Source organism: Monodelphis domestica, chromosome 1 (assembly GCF_027887165.1).
Source record: "Monodelphis domestica isolate mMonDom1 chromosome 1, mMonDom1.pri, whole genome shotgun sequence".
Taxonomy (NCBI): Eukaryota; Metazoa; Chordata; class Mammalia; order Didelphimorphia; family Didelphidae; genus Monodelphis; species Monodelphis domestica.
In genome coordinates, this window is record NC_077227.1 from 434,228,986 (window position 1) to 434,250,455 (window position 21,470).

The 21,470-nt window shown below is 44.0% G+C and overlaps 1 protein-coding gene across 1 annotated transcript in view; it reads left to right on the forward strand.

Annotated features, from left to right (window-relative positions):
• The first annotated feature begins 475 nt into the window (after nt 1-475).
• SLC7A10 (solute carrier family 7 member 10) overlaps nt 476-21,470 on the forward strand; it is a 50,138-nt gene continuing 29,143 nt past the window's right edge. Inside the window, exon 1 of the mRNA XM_001366935.4 lies at nt 476-734. Within this exon, the coding sequence (XP_001366972.1) occupies nt 485-734 (250 nt within the window). The 5' untranslated portion in view covers nt 476-484. The remainder of the gene's footprint in view (nt 735-21,470) is intronic.

A 21,470-nucleotide genomic window follows, 5' to 3' on the forward strand; every position in this document is an offset into this window, starting at 1 on the left:
GGTCATAAGGAGTATGAGAGGAGAAAAAGTAGGTTGCTCAAAGCTCTCCATCATTCTGCCCTTCAGGAGACAACCCAGAGTCCTTTCCCAGATTGGGGATGATGATGTCATTCCCTGGGTACTGAGACACATTAGACTGCTCAAGGTTCATCGGGCTGTCGATTCTGCCTTAATAATATCACTTCTCCGGGGTCGAACAAAGAGCTCTTGAGGGGTTCATTAGGTCCAGTTCATTGCCATCAGAACATCCAAATTCAGATATATGATGATAGGGTACCGGGGGCCCTTCAAACTCCCCAAGACCTTGGCAGCCCAGTCTGAAAGTTTTTCCTTCTTATCTTCACTCTTAAGGTGCGACGAGGCTCAGGGATGAAGATTTTGCTTTAAGGGAGGGTCTCTCCAGTTGGTGTTGGTATTGGGGCCCCTCCCCCGTCCTCCCGCCCTCCGGGGGATAGGGCCCGGACCCCGGGCAGAGAGCCAGCGCATGCGCCTGCCGCTCGGCGCTGCCCGTGGCTGCGAGGCGCGGACCCGGCGCAGACTGAGTAGTGGACTCGGGGACAGCGACATGGCCGGACAGACGCAGCAGCCAAGCGGGGACGGGGACCCAGGCCCTATTCCTAGCTCGAGTCCGCCTGCGGACAGCTCGGCCGCAACCGCGGCCCCAGCCGGGGTAGAAGAGAGAGTGGCACTAAAGAAGGAGATTGGGCTGGTGAGCGCCTGTGCCATCATCATTGGTGAGCGGGGGCTTGCACCCTGGGCCGGGACAGAGAGGGGGAGGAGAAGAAGGACTGAGGGGATCGGACTAGGGAGCGGGACACAGTGCAAGCTGGTTGCGCTGGGCACTCAGGGAGCAGCGCAGCCTCCAGTGAGTTGAGCAAAGTTGGCTGCCTTCAGACCTGTTGAAGTGCCAGCTGCTCTGGGGTTCGCTCCCTCGGCACGCAGCGCCCCCGCCCGGTTCTGCCAGCTCCCGGGACACCCTCCCTTGAAGGGACGAGCCTGAATGGGATGGGACTGGTCCTTAAGGGTCAGGCCCACGCGCCTCCACCCCAACCCCCCCAATACACACCTCCAGGCACCAGGAGGTGCCCAATCATCTATCCCGGGCTCACGGCCAGAACGCAGAGCCCCTGGCATAGCGCGGGTAGGCGATGCCCCGACCTGCCCTCGTGTCCCCAAGAAAGGAGCCCATGGGCAGCCGCTGCAGTTGAGGGGTTCATTAAAAAGCCTCAGGGCTTACGTCTCTCCAGGCCTGACCAGTGTCATCCCTGTTCCAGTGCAATTTCCCCAGGCAAGAGTGTACCCCAGTTCGGGCCGTATAGAATCAAACACTGCCAGTTCCCACTTCCCTAGTCTGAACCTAGATATGTGCCCCCCAGCCCACTCCCAGCCTAGTCCTCCACTCCCCCAAACGCGATCTCATCAAATCAGAATAGTGATATTCCTTCCCTTCCCGGGACACTACCTCTTCTCCAGTCACAACGGACCCGGTTCTTTCCGCTGATCCAGAAACTTTTCTTTAAAGCTCTAAAGTTAGTGCGCAAAGTTCACTTCGCAAAACAAGTCCTCCCTCTCCTGAAGCAGGACGACAGAAGGCTAGAGGACCTTGTGCTACTTTGGGAGCCGTGGTGCGGGGAGAAGAGTGTCAAGGCTTGGGGAAAGGGACTGATAGTTGCATAGAATGTCGCAAAGGGGAGGACTTTTTTCCGGGGGAGAAGTCTTGAAGTCAGGCCTGGGATGGGGTGTTACTATCACACCAGAACATCCCGGGAGCAAAGAACATGTGGGGGCGGGGGGGAAATAGAGTAGCAGGAAGAGACAATATTGTGGCAAAGAATTTATGGAGCAGGGACCTCCTAGGAGAGGAGGGAAAATTTTGCCAAAGAACTTTAGAGAGGGAAGAGAGAACACTGTAGCAAAGAACTCTGAGGAAAAGGGAGACGTGGTAGCTAAGAATTCGGGAGAGCTAAAAACGTTACAGGAGAAGGGGAAAGAACTTTCCCTGATGGAGCCTGCGGATTTAGTTTGTAGAGATATTGGATGAGATCGAAGCCTCCCTCTACAGGGACTCGGCACCTGGACCTACCTTCCCATCGCCCTACCACCCACCACCCCCAACCCCCCAGAGTGATTAGTGACTAGAGTGGAGGTGGCAATTGAAAGAAGCAGCTGGAATGAATTGCCAAAAGCCCTGGGTTAGCATTTGGGTTAGCGCTCCAACTCTGCTTCTAACTTCAGTGACCTTTAAATCATTTCTCCCTCTGAACTTCAGTTTCTTTCTCTGTAAAGTGGGGATAACAGTATCTGTTGAAAGGAGTGGAGTCTTATTTCGAAGAATGTTGTTAAGGATTAAGCGAAATTGTGGATGAGAAAGTGTTTCAAGAAGGACTAAGTCCTGGAGTTGTAGTTGTTATTAGGAAGTAGGGTCCTTGAAGGAGGGAGTGATCCCAGCACACAGATGAGGGAGGTATTTGACCTTGAGAACTCAGAGGGCCCTCAGCTAGAGAGAAATAGAGGTTTCAGAGGGAAGACCCCCAGAGGCAAGGAATAAGAATAACTCCTGGTTATTATCTTAGCTCCATCTATCACTGTAACCTAGGCAGCCAGCTGCTTGTTTGTTCATCAGTTTCTCCACAGGTAAAATACATTTACAATCCCTGCTCTTCACTAGATATTTCAATGGCATGAACAGGTACTTATTAACATCTAATACATTTCTGGCCCTATATACTCACATTCTCTCTCTCTCTCTCTCTCTCTCTCTCTCTCTCTCTCTCTCTCTCTCTCTCTCTCTCTCTCTCTCTCTCTCACACACACACACACACACACACACACACACACACACACACACTTCAAAAAAAAGAAAAAGAAAAAAGCCCCAATAAGAGAAATAAGATTTTTACACCCAAGGTTCCATAACTGGAAGGGACCACAAAGGACACCTGCCCTCTCAGTGCCTATCTCTCAATCCTGAAAACTGCCTGTCAAAGCAACCTATTCTATTAATGCACAGGCTTAAAGGAAGTTCTAAAACAGGACTAAACTATCTAAGACAAAATATAGTTAGTGTAAATAAACAATACAAGCTCAGTTGTGTGACCCTCAGCAAGTCACTTAACCTCATTACTCATCTGCTTTGGAACCAATATATAGTATTGATTCTAAGATGTAAGGGTTTATTTTTTTTTAAGTACAATTTCTACTCTAGGAGGTAAAAGAATGGAGAGATTAGTGTGACTGTGGTGGTCCAGGAAGGAGATAAGACAGCAGGATCAAATAAATGGAGCCAATTGGGCAGAATAGAGATAAAATCATAGGATTTAGAACAAGAGGCTATCCTACAGAATATCTTGTCCACCTCCATTTTAACAGTAAGCAAATGGAGGCCCAAAGGAGTTAAGTAATTCACTCAGGATTTCACAGGTAACAAATACAGATGTAAGACAAGATTTGTCTTTCCACTCTTCTATACTTCCCCTGTTCAGGAAATCAAATCACCACTGTTTCTTTTCTCTCCAGTTGAAGGGCTAGCCAGTACTGTCCTCAGGATGGTCAATGGGCTCTACTATGGAAACATGCAGTTAAGGAGGAGAGAAAAGATAAGTATCAAGGTCAGAGAATTTATAAGGCTTTGTCCCCTGATGTGGGAGAGAGCAGTAATGTGGAGTCTGGGGCAGGTATATGTGTTACGGGACTAGAAAAAGGAAGCAAAGGGAATTCATAGAACTTTGGCAGGAATAGTGTGCCAATCTTTTTTCACAGCCCAAGATCTTTTACTCTGTGTTCTAATTTCTTTCTGGATGGTAGGAAAAGGAAGGAGGATCATTCTTAAATATAGTACCAGGTGTAATTAACAACAACACAGTTGATGTTGTCTGAGCCCAAGGGAACCCCTACTCATCCCCACACCCAAATCTCAGTCTCTCAAACTACACTTGTGTATGTACACACACACACACACACACACACACACACACACACACACACACATACACACAGAATGTAATGGATCTCCACCCCCTCCCAGTTCTATGAAAATTCAGCAGAGGAAGCATTGGGTAGATGGTAAGTAGTTTAATAAAGACTGGTTAGATATCTTAACTGCTTAACTGCTGTTTCCCAGAATATACCCTATAAGACTTCCCACCCTACACCAAGATTTCTCCAAGGATTTTGCAGCTCCATCCTTCTGTCTGTGTAGTTCCTTTCCTGGCTCCAATTGAATATGTCATTTTCAGTTTAACTCCCTGACAACAGTCCAGCTTTTTGCAGAAAGAAAGAGAGAGAGAGAGAGAGAGAGAGAGAGAGAGAGAGAGAGAGAGAGAGAGAGAGAGAGAGAGAGAGAGAGAGAGAGAGAGAGAGAGATCTTGTATTTTCTTCATGGGCCTCACCATGTCCATAGGGCTTATTTAGATGTTGCTTTGCAGCTGAGTTGGAAGCCCCATATTAAGTGTCAGAAAAATTCTTTACTAGTGTAGGTGGGGCCCAGAGTTAGCTGAGGGAAAACCACTGGAAACACTTTAGAACTCTATATTACACTAATAAGGATAAGTGGTAGATAGGAGATTGGTTAAAGGGAACTCCTAGGTGAAGAATTCCCTCCACCAAAGGAAGATCTATCTTTTCTGGGTCTTAGAGTCTTAGAGAGCTACCTAGAGAACTGAGAGTCACTTGTCCAGGTTTCAGAATGTCTAGGGTAGGACTTGTACCAAGGTGTTCCAGGCTAGAGGCTAGCTCTTTATCCACTGTACTACACTGGTTCTGTCAATGATGATAATGATAATAATAACAATAATTCAAGATGGAGGTATTTATAATAATAATTCAAAGTCATTGACACCAGAAATTATAGAAGGGCTCTCCTTATGGGCAAGCACAGTGCCTGGCACATAGTAGGTACATAATAAATGCTTGTTGATTTGAACTTTTTGCTTATACAAATCATGCAAGGAAAAGGTAGAAATTGGGCAACATTCATTACAGGTTATAAAAAGATAGCATATACTGAATGCCTAGTAAGACACAACCTGGTGGCCAAATTATCTCCAAACCTCACTATTATTCATAACCTAATAGATGACAAATCTCTATACTGCAATATGGATCTCCAAAAGACCTTAATAATTCAAAAAATATATTATTCAAGGACCATAGGGGACAGCTCAGTGGATTGAGAGCCAGGTCCTGGTTTCAAATCTGACCTCAGACACTTCCCAGCTGTGTGACCCTGGGTAAGTCACTCAACCCTCATTGCCTAGCCCTTACCACTCTTCTATCTTAGAACCAATACACAGTATTGATTCTAAGGCAGAAGGTAAGGGTTTAAATAAAATAAAATAAAGCACCATAACATTATCTCAGACAAACCTATTGCCCACAAATGCCTGGACCTAACACTGGATCATTAAAATTTAAGAACAATGTGTTTAATTACTGCCACTATGCCAAGTGTTCTTTATCTCCAAACTGTTCAGGAAGAAAAACTTTCAAAAATGTAAAAACCTATTGGAAGAAATTAAAGTCATGCAAGACAAGATTCAAGTATATAGTGTTCCTGTTATTTTGTCTACTACTAGAATTATACTGAAGATGCTTTCATTGATCCTAGAGGAGATGATTTTATATCCCAATACTTGAAAGATTATCCATCCCTGCAACAATTCTCAGAACATTAAACATATAGAAATAATAGGATAGTGACCTATCTCAGGTCATTTCTATATGAACACTGTTGAACAAAGATGAAAATGAGATGATGATGATGATGATGATGATAATCCATATTTTTCTAGTGTTTTAAGGCTCACAAACTGCTTTCCTCATTCCAGGCCTGTCAAGTAGGCCATATGTATTGTATGAGCACTACTGGCATGGTCCTATGCTTGGCACTGTGAAAGAGAAGGATGAAACCAGGGGTATAATGGTAAATGATTAAACAACCACCTCTCCGAGGGAAAATGTATGCATGACATAAGCTTAAGTTTAATCTGCACTATTAACATTTTCACCATCACCATCACCAGAACAATAAATCAAACCTTGGTTTGTAGTCTTTGGCAGTTCCTAAGGTATGCATGCCCATACCGGAAAGTTGAATCATCCTGAAGCTGGTATGAGATGACTCTAGCATAGGACTAGATGAAACCTATGTCTTCCAGGAGCTTATGTCCTGGGGCCTCATTCAGAACTCGTTAGGGAGCCCTCATTTATGGCTAGCCAAGGATTTGGCATTTGCTTGGGGACAGAGCAAGGTATCTATCACTGAGCAAGTGACTTTTTACTCCATCTCCTAGGAAATGCTTATTGTGAACTCAACTTTTTATCCAGTCTTCAACCCTGCCCAGGAGAGGAAGACAGCCTCTGAATCAGGATGTATGTGCCTATCTGGTCCCATGGTCATTTCCATTAGCTGGGAGCAATTCCCTCTGGAGCTTTGCCACCCTCAGCACCTTGTGCTATCCCATTCTTTGATGCCCTATCCTATCCAGGACGCTGTCCTCTCACCTGGCATGGTCTCCCCCCAGGAAAAACTAGGTCAAGTTCACACTTAGAGTGTCAGAACAGGAAGGAAAACTTAAAGATCATGTAGGGCAATCCTGTCATTTTGTAAATGCAGAAACTTTGGCCCAGAGATGAGAAAACATTTCCCAAGGACACACACAGTTCATCGGTGGCAAAGGAAGGACTAGAGCCCAGAACCAGAGTCCAGACTCCCATCCCAGAATTCTTTTCCCCAGACACTGGGGTCCCAGAGGTTAGCCTGGGATCTTGTACAAGGCCACTTCTGTGTGGTACCCGGATGTGATTTCAAAGGCACAACACAAAAACTTTCTGTTCTCACCCAAAACAAACAATCCACAGAAAGGGCTCACTTCTCCCTGCCTGCCTGCCTGCCTGACTGTTTTCCCCATGAGCAAATGAACAAGCAAACAAGGGGAAATACTCTCTTCTTGGGTATTAGTGACAATTCATCCTGGAAATCCATCTTGCCTATGAGATTTAGGAATGTGCCTCTGAGTGGATGAGTGAGAGTGAGTAGTGCAAGAGCCTTATAAGCAAGCCCTTTCATTCCCTCTGAATGTTCTCTAAAACTGAAAGCTGCTGCTGAGTATCAGAACTGGTGATGGCCTCATCTTTGGGCCCTCAGCCTACCAAGGACTCATTATCACAGGCTATTCTCTAGCAGTAGAGCAGTGAGGAAGCACCTGAGATGTTGAGGGGAAGAGGAGGAGGGAGAATTCCTCCTGTAGGTCTCTTTCACTCTCATTCTCTTTCAGAGCTATTCAGCAGAATTCAATGCAGCCCATCAATCATTCAGTAACCACTGGAGAAGATATAAATAATAATAACATCTCATGTTGCTATAAAATTTTATAGTTTATAAACAAAATGTTTCTCTCCCAACAACCTTGTAGAGAGTAGAAGTATTGCTGCCCTCACTTTACAACTGAAGAAATGGAAACTCAGAGAAATTATTTACTTGCCCAAGCAAATACTGGTGTCCAGGTTTTCTAATTCAAAGACAAGTCCTTTTTCTAGTTAGTACTCAATCTACAGCCATAGATTTCACAATCTATTCAGGTCATTGAAAGGCATAATACATACACAATTTTTTAAAAATGTAACCCTTACTTTCTGTCTTAGAATCAATACTGTGTATTGATTCCAAGATAGAAGAACAGTAAGAGCTAAGCAATGGAGGTTAAGGGACTTGCCCAAGGTCATGCAGCTTAGATATGACCCCATGACCCTCCTATTCAACTAACTCCAGTGGTTTCCTATTGCCTCTTAAATATAAATGTAATATAAATTATAATATAAAATAATATAAATTCATCTGATTAGTAGTTTTTAAAAACTCCTACCTTCCACCTTAGAATCAATACTAGGTATTGGTTCCAAGGCAGAAGAGTGGTAAAGGCTAGGCAAGGAGGGAGGGTTAAGTGACTTGCCTAGGATCACACAGCTGGGAAGTTAAGGCCAGATTTGAACCTAGGACATCCTGACTCTCGGCCTGGCTCTCAATCCACTGAGCTACCCAGATACCCCCCCCCCAAATATTTTAATAGTAGATGTTTAAACCTGTTTCAGAACATAATGAAAATATGGCAAGTATAGATACTATGGATGGAAGATCATTTCTGATTGGGGAATCAGAAAGATTTCCTTAAGGAGGTGTCTTAAGAGATAAGTCTTGAAGGCTAGGCAAAATTCAAAAGGCAGAGACAACAAAAGAGAGGACATTCCAACCATTGGGGAAAAACTCAACAAAAGCAGAATCAGGAAAGCATAGGCTATATATAGGGGACCTTGAAGCATCTACTTAAAATGGTGTCTGGATACATGGAAGAAGTGATGATTGAAAAGGTGGATTGCACCAAATTGTAGAAAAGAGTTTAAAACATATGATGTTGGCAACAGAAGAATTTTGAGTGGGAAATAGGGCTGTTGGAGCTGGGCTCCAAAAAGATGAATCTGGTAGGAAGAGGCAGGGAACAAGGTTGGCTTAGAGGAGAAAAGACTCAAGTCAGTGAGACCAGTCCAATAGTTGGTTGCCACTGGACCTAGTGGCCAGCCAGGCTGTGACTATGTGGTTGAGACAGCTTCCCTATCGAGCTCAGCTAACTATGGCATTTGTTTTGTGACAAGACCCAGTGGCCCAAACAAGTGGCTGGGGTCTGGGCAGCTGGGTTGGCTCAGCCTTCATGGACTGTGCATATAGAAAGAAGGTTTGGAGACTAGGATGGCCTTCAGAGAATGAACTGCCACCATGGGTATGCTTGAACAATCACTTTCTCAGGTGGCAATAATGGGAGCATACAGGAGTATGAGCCACATCCCTACACATTTTGGAAAACCAAATCTCATATACTAATCTGGCCCCAAACTCTCTCCCCATAAATTAGTGAATGCTACTCTGGGAGTTATGTTAGAACGCGGAAAGGTGGGCAGCATTAGTAGTGAGGAATCTCCCAAAATTCAAACATGAAGAACATATGGGAACTTGGCAAGGTCTGTTTCTTCTCTTTGTATCCAAGGGGGCAGCCAAGTGCCTCAGTGGATATAGAACCAATCCTGGAGAGGGGAGGTCCTGAGTTCAAATGTGACCTCTGACCCTTCCTAACTATGTGATCCTGGACCTGTCACTTAACCTCGATTGCCTACCCCTAACCACTCTTCTGCCATGGAGCCAATCCATAGCCTTGGAAAATAAGGAAAATAAATAAATAATTCTTTAAATTATTTCTTAGAATTACTCCAACCTGGCCTTTAATAGTTTCAGAGCAAGTAACCCTGCTGAAACTTACCACAATATCCCAGTATTTCAGACTTAGAGTTTGCCTCCAGAGCATGTGAAAAATAAGTGAATTTTTTCATTTAGTGACTTGGTACAATTAAGGGCCACAATGAATAAAACCCTAGACTTGGAGGTAAGAAGACTTGCATTTGAATTCTGCTTCAGATAGTTACTGACCCAGAGCAAATCATTTAGTTTCTCTCTGCCTCAGTTTCCTCTCCTATAAAATGAAGTAGTTAGACTTAATAGTCCCTAAGCTGGCCCTTCTAGCTCTGAATTTGATAACTTTGGTCCTTGAATTTGTAGTCAGAGAACCTGAGTTTGAATCCTGGCTCTGCTACTTCCTATTTGTATAACCCCAAGCAAGTCAAACAATTTCCTCAGGCTTCAGTTTCCTTCTCTGTAAAATGACCGGTTGGACTAGAAAGTCTCTAAGATTCCTTTTGCTTTAAAGTAATGATTCTCTTACTTAAAGATTAGCTTCTCAAAACTGGAAGAAACCTTTTAAAAATTTATCTCATCCAAATCCCTCAGCTTATGTACAGGGAAAGCGAGGCTCCAAGGACGTGGAGTCAAAGATACAACTTTCCAGTAATCACTTTTTAAGCTCTTACTTCATACAGGACCCTGCCTTAGTTGCTAAACATACAGAGATAAATAATAATAAGATATGTTTGCATGATATTTTGAACTTTATAAAATGCTTAATACAAATATTACATCCCCATTTTACAGATGAGGGATCCAAGGCTCAGAAAGGTGGAGTGGTTTGCCCAGGGTCATAGAGTATGTAAATTAGAGAGAAGAAAGGACAGGAAAGGAAAGGCAGTTTGGGAGAGAGGCACTAGAAGTTAGGAGTAGAAACAGGAAAGACATCATTCTGGAGGTAGCCATTGAGCTGAGCTTCAAAGAGACCTAGAGATTTAAAGAGATAGAGAGGAGAAGAGAGAACAATCCAGGCATGGAAGCCAGCCTGTACAAAAGTATAGAGATAGGAGGAGATTGCCCTGTGCAAAAAACAGCAAGAAGGCCATTTTGGTTGGCCCAAAGAGTCTGAGAAAGGGAATAAACCTGGACAGGTGGCTTAAGTCCAGGTTGTGAAGGGCTTTAAATACCAAATAGAGAAATTAGCTTTTGATCTTAGAACCAATAAGCAAACATTGAAGTTTATTGAGCAGGGAATAAATAGCCTGATCATATCTGTGTGTTAGGAATAATACTTGGAGAGCTGAATGGAACATGAATTTGAGAATGGAGTCACTTGAAACAGAGAGAAAATTTAAGAAGCCATTACAATAGTTCAGGAAAGATGTCCTGAAAGAGGAAATGGCTGGATATACATGTGTATATTCAGAAGTAGAGACAGACAGAGACAGATAGACAGAGAGAGACAGACAGAGACAGAGAGATAGAGAGAGAGGGGGGAGGGAGAGAGAGGGAGGGAGGGAGGCAGAGAGGGGGGAGGGCTGGGAAAAAGGGAGAGGCAGCTATTATGGTGACAAAGACCCAAACCTAAATCAGTGTTGGGTTGGGAGTGTGGAGAAGGAAGTGGATTCTAGAGTCCATGTTTAAGTAGAAAAATTGACCTTTCAACCTTCTCATCTCCCTGGCTGTCCTGCCTGGGCCCAGTGCTTTTTGACTATTCTGAAACCCTCTCCTCACCACCCCACCAAGACCCTAATTTTTTCCCAGGCTGTCCCACCCTACAGCCATGGAGTCTGGCTTGGGGATGTTGAGAGCAGGAGGAAGGTCTTTAAAAATATACCCAGCCTCCCCTGGACAATAAGAACTTTCTGGCCTGGGGAGACTTTCTCTATTCCCTAACATCACAACAAACTCCATCCCTTAATTAGCTCAATAACTTATGAGTGAAGACACAGGGTTAAGATAGCTTCAGACTCAGATCTAGAAATGAGCCTGAGGCGTAGCCCGAGGGTTGGGGTGATGGTTTCCTCTGAAGGTTAGATTCCAGCTAGGTTCACCATGTCCTTGTCTTTCAAGGTGCAATTACAATCACATATTCTCTGCTCCCTCAGTCATTAGGGCCCCCAGAGACCTTGACTGGGAGAAGGAAGAGACTGTTAAGACCCCACTTCATACACCAGCACCTCCAAACTATAGATCTCTCAATCCTTCTCCTTCTGTTTCCATATGCCCAAACCACCCATCCCCAAAGGATCCTTTTCTCTCCAATAAATTTTCCCTCATTCACTCACTCCATGCTTTACCTCTCCCAAGGAACATGGTACCACACCCAACTAAAATGCACCCAAGAAATGATGGTGTATCAGCTGTCTGGAAGATGTAGTTTAGGTGAGAGAAACCAATTGAGAAGCCATTGCAGTAGTCTGTGAAATAAGCAGTTTTCTTAAGGGCAGGAGAGCCTTCTATGCTTCCCCAAAGCCTTCTTCTCAGCCTTGTTTTAATGATGCTTCAGTAGATTCCCTGCCCTCATTGATATTCCTGCCAGATCTGCCTAGTCACTTTAAAGTTAACTTTTTAAAGTCACTTTAAAGATCACAAATTCTATGAGTCAAAGAATATGTTATATTCTCCCCATTTTGAAGATGAGAAAATTGAGGCTCCAAGAGATGATCATAGGGGTCAGAGCTGGAGTACAGTTTCTGACTTAGCCCTCCTTCTACTCCCAGTAATTCCTGTCCACATAGAGGATTCCAGGCTCTGAAACCATAGTCTTTCTCAGAGGACCACCACATGTTTCTTCCCCTCACAAAGATCTGAATTCTCCCCAAGCCCTGGGCTCAACCTGCATGAATATGAAGTGAGAAGTGTTTTACTATGTTGGGCTAGATCTGGTCCCAACATTGCCTTTAGAAGGAGAGAGCCTGTTTTAACAGAAAACTAGAGGAGGTACCATTTCCCTGGTCCCTTCCTTGGCTGCCTAAAGTTTACAGAGCTGGAGTGAGATTGGAATAAAGATGGTGGCAGGGACAGGCCTACGCTACTGCTGGTAGAGGAAGAGCAGGGCTATCCCAAGTTGCTCTGGTCCTGGGCCAGGCCAAGGCCTTCATGCCAGCTCAAGATGAAATGAAAGTGGGTTAGGCAAAGGGTAGAAGGGTCCTTAGAGAGTCCTGGAGGGAGCTAGGCCAGCACAGCCCTCCCAGGAGCAGCTCAGATCTTGCTTTGATCTCCTTGCCTGGGCTCCAGTATCACACTGAACTTATCTCCTTGCCCTTCGTCCTCATGAGAATTCAGAAACACAAAAGTCCCTTTTGCCCAACTCAGAGACCTGTATTGCGTCTTGGTCAGGCTCCTGCCACAAATGACCACCAACTTTTCCCCAGTGGGATAAGAAATTCTTCTTCTCTGAACTCTCTGGAATCCTCAGTGCAAATATGAAGACAGCACAGGAAGAAAGCTCAACTTCCTGAGTAAATTCCCATCTCTAGAAGGGAAGGATGTGTCCTCCCCATCCTTATCCTCACCTCAATCAAGTTCTGTATGTACAGCAGGGACCACAAGCATACACTCAAGGTGAGGGAACTATATGCTCTAGAAGATCATATCTCACATCTCTATAGTTCCTTAAGATTTCCAGAGCACTTTTCTCCCAGCCACTTTGTAAGGTCCAAATAGTAACACCCTTTTATGGAGGAAGAGATTAAGTCTTAGAGAAGTTGGGCATTCCCAAGGTCCCCAAACTAAGAAGTGGTAGCTCTGGGTTTTGAATCCAAATGCTCTCGGTGCTAGTCATAGATCATAGATTTAAAGTTGCAAAGGATATCAGAGGCCAGCTTGCCCTCTCCTACATTCTTCAGATAAGGAAACTGAGGCCCCAAGTAGGTCAAGTGATTTGCCCCAGGATACAGGTAATAACTATCAGAACTGGGATTTGAATTGATTGATTCCAGAGCCAGAGTTCTTTTCCCTGTGCCATACCAATGTATAACCAATGTATATAATGTGGCATGTGTACCATATGTGGTAGTAGCACACATATTTATTACATGAATGATCTAAAAGAGCATTTGAGTTTTTACTGTGTTTCAAACACTGCATTATGTGCTGGGATCTGAAGAGGAAAAGAAATATGGTGTTTGCTCTCAAGGAGTTCATGTTTAATGTGATGCACATGTGCCTGCACATCATGTATAAGGTATATATTAAGCACATTTCATACATGTTTGATATGAAGTCATATACATTAGACACTGTGCTCAAGATAACACAGTCTGAAGGGTGCTGTTGGTGGCAGGGAGGTCTCCTACCATCTTTTTTTTCTCTCTAAAACTTTTATCTTCTATCTTGGAATCAATTCTAAATATCTATTCCAAGGCAGAAGAGCGGTAAGGTCTAGGCAATGGGGGTTAAGGGACTTACCCAGAATCACACAGCTAAGAAGTGTCTGAGGTCAGATTTGAACCCAAGACCTCCCATCTCTAGGCCTGACTGTCAATCCACTGAGCCACCCAGCTGCTCCCTATTCATGTGACCTGTAGAATTGGCCTCAACTTCTCTGAACTTCAGGTTCTTCATCTATAAAATGGGCCATGATAACATCTGCCCTTGCCCATCTCGCAGGAAGAAAATGCTTTGTAAGGTAAGAATTCACTCTCTACAATGATCAGTTTGGATGCAGAGATTCCATACTAAATAGAGGAGGGCCTCAATTAGTGTAAAAAATGCCTTCTGGAAAAGTCTCATGAAAGCCCAAGCTATTCCTCTTCCTTGGACTTGCCATGGGACCAGAAGAAGAGCAGATTGACTTGAGATTTGAAACCTTTTCTCTCTGGTGCTTGGTCCAAGTTGAATAGAGGCAGTGTCGGTACAGATCCAACCTGGGGGAATGTGGGGCTAGGATCAGAAGCCCAAAAACCTCAGTGGCCCTGCAGGGTAGGGCTAAGGTCAGCCAGCATGGACAGTAAATGCAAAGGCTTGAGGCACTGTCATTCTGGTATTGTTCTATCATTAAAGGGAGGGTGAGAGTGAGGCAAACCAGGACTCCTTTTCCAGAGGCAAGGATTTGCTGGCCGGGTAGGATGCATTTCCTTCTGCTCCCTTCAGAAATGGACACCAAACCAACCCAGATACAGCTGTTCTGGGAGCATCTTGCTTGGGCCAGCCTTGGGTTTTTGCCAAGCTCAAGTCTGCAGATGTGGCCCCAGATCAATGGGGGGTGGAAGGGAGCTAACTGACCTGCCCGTGGGAATTGGCTGGTCCTTTAGTTCTCAGGGAGTTCCCTGAAGAGCATAGACGTATGGACTTTGAGATCAAGAAGAGCCCTTAGATCATAGACTGTCAAAGTTGGAAAAAAGATCATACAGTCCAATTCCCTTGTTCTACAGATGAGTAAACTGAGACCCAAAGAGTAGAAGCAACTTTCCCAAGATCCTATAGCAAAGCACAAACCAGGCTTTTTCTGAACAATGTTGTCAACACTGGAACAACCTGGGTGAGACCTGGACTGAGGACTCTGCGCTCTTCTATGCCAGCTCCCCTTCAATTTCCTCTGTTTTCTAACCTGTATTCTGGGGCAGGATCTAAAGAGACCTCCTAAGTGGGAGAGAAGACTGTCCCAAGTGCACTGCATCATCTGGGCTCTACAGAAGGGATCAAACCCAGGAGAACCTAGTTTCCGACTCACCAGTACTAAATAGGTCAGCATCAGGAGAACTGGTAGCCACACAGTCCTGGGAACAATGGCCCTTTCATCCAACTGTAGCGGGCGGCTTCGTAAGCTCCATCAGGCCAAACATCTTAATGTGATAAAACCCCTACACCAGGGCTGCAGGAGGGCCTGCCCAAGCACCCCAGAGAGGCAGCTAAGCCTGGGTAGTAGGATATAATGGACACGGTCCTTGAAGTTTGAAAACTTGGCCTTGAACCCTAACTTCACAATTTCTGAGCTGTGTGACTATGGGTAGGTTGCTTAATCACTCTGGGCTTCACAGTTCCCTCAGTGAGCAAAAGGGCTTAAGAATATTTGTACTATCCCTTCACAGGGCTGTTGTGAGTGAGGAAAGCACTTGAGAGCTTTTGGGTGAATAGAAATGAGAAAAACAACAACAATAATAATCTCCAAGTTACATGTAGCAAAAAAGCAAAAAGCTTTGAAAATACAAGAACCTTGCCAAAGAAATAGAAATCATGTGGGAACATATTAGGAGATGATTATATCCCAATATTTTGACACAGCTACAAAAAGCAGTTAATTTATCCACTTGTAGGATAGTCTTCAGAATATAGCAGGAGAGTAAACTCTCCTAGGATCTTTTCTCTCTTAACTCCACAGAAGAAGATGAAAAGAATCATTTTTTCCATAAGAATCATCATCATTATAGTGATCCTTAGCATTAAGGTCTAGGGGACTAAGAGAAACAGCTTCCAAGTCAGAACAATGGGGGATTTGACCTATATCTGGGAATCACTGATTATGTGACCCTAGAGAAGTCACTTAACCTGTCTCAGACAGTTCACTAAGACTTTCACAGTTGTCAGAGAAGGTTCCACTCTACACTGTCAGCAGAGGTTCCTCCCTATAAAATGAAAACCAAAGACCATTTCCATCCCAATAGTAATAAGAAACAACCAGATGATTATTCCCATACCTGGCCTGCTATGGCTGAGAGTGTGGAGTGGTCCTGCCTGGGAAGATGGAACTTTCCCTAGCATTTGCTATTAATGATGACCTCCTGTCTCTCCATCTCATTGATAAATGGAAGTCCGAGTTGGAGGAAAAGAGAACAAAGGTAACTTTCCTGGGCTAAAGGCTTCAGCCTGGATTCCATGAAATCTTTGAATCTCAGAGCTGAATATTATCTCAGAGGGTTTAGATTAGAGCTTTGACCTTCCCACAGTTCTTTAGGTCCTCCTCATGCCATCTTATGGGTTCTCTTGTCTCAGATCTTGGGAGTTAGTGAGAGTGGAAGAAGCTAGATAGCTCAATAGATAGAATACTAGGCATGGAGTTAGGAAGACCTGGGTTCAAATCTGGTCTCAGGTGCTTCCTAGCTGTGTGACCTTGGGCAAGTCACTTAACTCCCATTGTCTAGCCCTTGACCTTTTTACTTGTTTCTAGGACAGAGCATAAGGGTTAAAAGAGAGTGAGGCACTGTGGTGCTGTGGAAAGAGTGTTGAACTTAAGTTCCAGAACCTGTATTCAACTCATATTTAAAATTTTCCAATTGCATCTAAGAAAAATTTTTAACATTCATTTTTTATAATTTCAAGTTCCAAATTCTCTCCCTACCTCCTTTCCTCCATCCCCATCCCCTCTCAAAAAGCCAAGCCTCTCTGGACGTGGAGAGCATTTTTCATCTTATTCCTTAGGAATTGCCTTTGGTCATCATACTGAGAATAGCTAAAGTAGTCATCATACAATATTGCTGTTATTGTATACACTATTGTCCTGGCTCTGCTCACTTCACTATACATCAGTTCATATAAGCCTTCTCAGGTTTTTCTGAAAGCATCCTGCTCATCATTTCTTATTGTGCAGTAGTTTTCCCTTACAACCATATACCACAGCTTGTTCAGCCATTATTGATGAACACCCACCTCAGTTTCCATTTCTTTGTCATGTAACAAAAAGAGCTGCTAAAGATATCTCCATAGAAATAGGTCCTTTTCTCTCATTTCTCATCTCTTTAGTATATTTGGTACCCAGTAGTGGTATTGCTGAGTCAAAGGGTATGCATAGTTTTATGGCTCTTTGGGTATAGTCCCATATTGCTCTTCAAAACAATTGCGCCACATCCCCACCAACATTTATCATTTTCCTTTTCCTATCATATTAGCTACTCTGCTAGGTGTGAGGTGCTATCTCAGAGCTGTTTTAATTTGCATTTCTCTAATCAATAGTGATCTGGAGCATTTTTATGGCATTGTAGTATTTTATCACAATCCTATGCCACAACTTGTTCAGTTATTGTCCAGTTGATGGGTCTCTCACCAACTTCCAATTCTTTGCTATCACAAAAAGAGCTGCTATCATATTTTTGAATTTATAGTTCTTTTTCTTTTCCTTTGATCTCTTAGGGAAACAGACCTGGTAATGGTATTGCTGAGTCAAAGGGTATGCATGGCATTATAGCCCTTTGGACATAATTCCAAATTGCTCTCCAGTATGGTTGGATGAGCTGAACCTGCATCCAGATGCTGGATCTGCCTTTTATTACCTGGAATTTATAGACTTTGAATAAATTATTTCACTCCTTGGGGCATCAGTTACCATGCCTCCCTAAGAGAAGATTGGATTCAATGGCCTCTGTGGTTGCAGCTAACTCTAAAACTCTAGACCAGCCAACCCAGGAATCCACTCTACACAATCCATGGCCATCGAGCCTCTACTTAAAGATAGTCAGTATCAAATTCAGAGACGTAGATCTCACAGGTGCTCACAGTGGGAATGAGGAGGTAAGATTCATACACAACTTCCAAAGCATGAGGAAGCCACCAGTAATTGGGTGCTGGAGGCTTCAGGGGAAGGGCCTGATTATCTTGGTCCTCTCCTATTCCCACCTTCAAATAAAACTCAGGGTTTAACCCAGAGCCTTACTTATAATGGGTGATCGATAAGTCGGATGGAAGGTAGGGAAGGAATGAAGGAACCTTGCCTATCTTGAGTCTCTAGGGTATCTTCCCTCCAGGGAGAAATCTCATAGAGCTTTTGGAAATCCATCCCTTGAGTTGACTCTGTCCGCTTCCCTCAATAGCATCTATTGAGAGCCACGTTAGCCAGAAAAGACGGCAAGGGTTGAGCCACATTGACTCCACCAATCTTCCTTCTCCAGGCTCTTTTGTGCATCAAGAAAGAAACTGGTATAGCCCAGTTCCCTACTCCCCAACCCCCACTCCTTCCTGGACATTTGTTGAACTGTGGGCAGCCTTAGAGCCAGCCACCTGGCCCTGGAGCTCTGAGGGTTGGACAGAGCAGGGCAGATGCCAGTTTCCCTGGTAGTTCCCTGAGGGCAGTGGATTTGGCACCAGCAGGCAACTGGCTGGTTGGTCTTTCCTTCACATCACAAGCAGCGTGACCTGGCCTGGCCTGGCCTGGCCTGGGCCAGCCCAGCCCAGCCCAGCCCAGGGGGTGGTCCCTAGAGAAATAGTACTAAGGATTGGGGCCAGTGGTTCAAAGTAGCTTGTGAATTAAAGAGGTGGAGAGGGGAAGGAGTACTAAATGACTGCAGCTAATGAATATGAACTAAATTAGCTGCTGGAACTGTTTTTGTGACCCACATCTCTCTCTCTCTCTGTTTCTCTCCCTCTCTCCCTCCCTCTCTCTCTCTCTCAATCTCTCTCTCTCTCTCTGTTTCTCTCTCTCTCTTTCTCCTCTCTCTCTCCCTCTTCCCCTCCCCATACAAGCCTTAGCCTTAGACAAACCTAATTAAATTTCTCCTGTTGTCAGAAGACCTAGTTAAAGTTTGGATGTCTGACTAAACAGGAGAGGGTAGAATACTTTATCCATCAGCGTCTGTCTCAAGTCCTATCTTCTTCATGAAGCCCACCCTGATCTCTTCTTTCTTCAGATTCCTGTTGTACCTAGAATGTCAACCACATATTATCATATGCTACTGAGGGATAGCCTGGCGTAGTGGTGTTTTAGAATCAGGTGGAACAAAAGTGATATTTTCAAATCAGGAAACCTGGGTTCAAATCTTGCCTCAGGCACTTAGTTACCTGTGTGACCATGAACAAGTCACTTAATACACAACCTCCATCTCCTCTTTGGTATATATATACATTTTGAAAAAAGTCCTCATAAGCGTTGAATGTCTATGTAAATGTCAATTACCATTATTATGAGAGTTGAAACCAGCATGTCTACCCTCAACTCCGAGTCTCTAAGCTACTCAAATTCGGGCACATGGGTAGGGTCGCAGCCTCATGCCCCACCTCATACTCAGACATGCTTTGCAATTCCTAATGATTATTAAACAACATACCCATTCTGGCCTAGGCACCAAGGGGAAAAGGAGGCTGAGAAGTCACATTTCAAGAGAGCTTTAGTTTTACCAGGAGCCCTCTTCAAAGTGTTACTAACTCCATTTTATAGCTTGGTAGGTTGAGTGACTTGTTATATATTGCCCAAGGTTATATATGAACTAGGCTCAAACCAAGAATTTGTCTTTAAGGGCAGCAAGGTGGTCAGGGGATAGAGTGCTACACCTAGAGATGGGAGATCCTGGGTTCAAATATGGCCTCAGATACTTCTTAGCCATATGACCCTGGGCAAGTCATTTAACTCCAATTGCCTACCAGGGATCCCCAAGCTTTTTACACAGGGGATCAGTTCACTGTCCCTCAGGCTGTTGGAGGGCCAGACTATTAAAAAAAAACCCAACTATGAACAAATCTGTATACCGCTGTCTGGGATAGCAGAGGCTGCATTGCTGGTTGTGATGGGCCAGTCACAAACTGCACAGGCCCGTCACTGCCACCACTATACTGGGCAGCAGTGTACACAGTGCGGAATCCCCTCCCCCAGATCTCCACTTACCATGCTGACATCTTCCATTGTGCAGCCACATAATCCTTTGTGTGGCGCCTCGTTCTCATTCAGTTACTCTCAGAACAAGGTGCCACGCAAAGGATTATGTCACCGGAAGTAGAACTGTACTTGAGCATTGCTGCACTTTGCAACTACATACAGTGCTCCTCTCACTGACCACCAATGAGAGAGGTGCCCCTTCTGGAAGTGCAGTGGGGCCTGGATAAATGACCTCAGGGGGCCGCATGTGGCCTGCAGGCCATAGTTTGAGGACCCCTGGTCTCACCCTTACTGCTCTTCTGCCTTGGAATTGATACCGATTCTAAGACAGAAGGCAATTTAAAAAAGACAGAAAGACAGAAAGAAAGAGAGAGAAAGAGAGAGAGAGAGAGAGAGAGAGAGAGAGAGAGAGAGAGAGAGAGAGAGAAAGAAAGAAAGAAAGAAAGAAAGAAAGAAAGAAAGAAAGAAAGAAAGAAAGAAAGAAAGAGAGAAAGAAAGAAAGAGAGAAAGAAAGAAAGAGAGAAAGAAAGAAAGAGAGAAAGAGAGAGAGAGAGAGAGAAAGAGAGAGAGAGAGAGAGAGAGAAAGAAAGAAAGAAAGAAAGAAAGAAAGAAAGAAAGAAAGAAAGAAAGAAAGAAAGAAAGAAAGAAAGAAAGAAAGAAAGAAAGAAAGAAAGAAAGAAAGAAAGAAAGAAAGAACTTATTTCTAACAATAAAGAGAGATCCTGTACTTTGCCTTCAGGGAGTTCACAGGAAAATCAAAGGAAGTACAAGCCAAAATATGGATTTAATGGCTGAAACTCTGAGCTTGAATCAAACTCAGCTACCCACTGGACATAATCTCAGGGACAGGGAAGAGAGGTTTGATGTGATTTCCTTGTCATAAGCAACTCCCAGTTGAGGAAATTCCCTCTGCCAAAGCAAATGAGCATCCTCCCTACAACTTGTAACATTAGGGAGATTCCTAGAGCACCAAGAACTTAAGCCCCCTCTTACCCACAATCATTCATTCAGTTATGTCTCAGAGGGCAGGTACTATCCATTTCACTATTCTATCTCTCCTAGTAGAGTGCATTTACAGAGTGCTTTTAGGGCAGGGACAGTTTGGTTTTGTCCTTGGATCCCCAGCACAGTACTAGGCACACAATCACTACTTAACAAATATGCTTTTAGGCATTATTTTGTTTGACATTAAGATAGGTAGGGAGGTTCTACTATTATCCCCATTTTACCAGATGAGGAAATTGAGACTCAGAAAAGTAAAGCAACTTGCCTAGTACCATAGATCTGGTAAACTTCTCAGGTGAGATTTGAGCCCAGGGTTTCCTGACTCTAAGTCTATTGCCATATTCCTAGTGTCATGCTGCTACTTTTTGTCCTCATGACCTAGGAGAGTCAAGCATTTATTAAGTACCTGCCATGTACAAGGAACATCATAGCTCTGTTGCCAAATCTGCCCAATGACAAGCTGGTATTAGACAGTCTTTAAGGTCTTCTATGGCTAAAAAATCTATAATTCTTTTTTCCTTTTTAGTTGGAGGGTGAGAAATTGATAGTGGGTAAAGAAAAGAAAAAAATTCTAATACTTTCTGAAGTATTTAGATTCAGTTCAAACAGTATTAAATTCAATAAGGATTTGTTAGGCAGTGGCTCTGTGCCAAGCAGCATACTAGGGACACAAAGACAAAAACAAACTGCTCCTGCCCTCCGGGAGCTTATGATTATAAG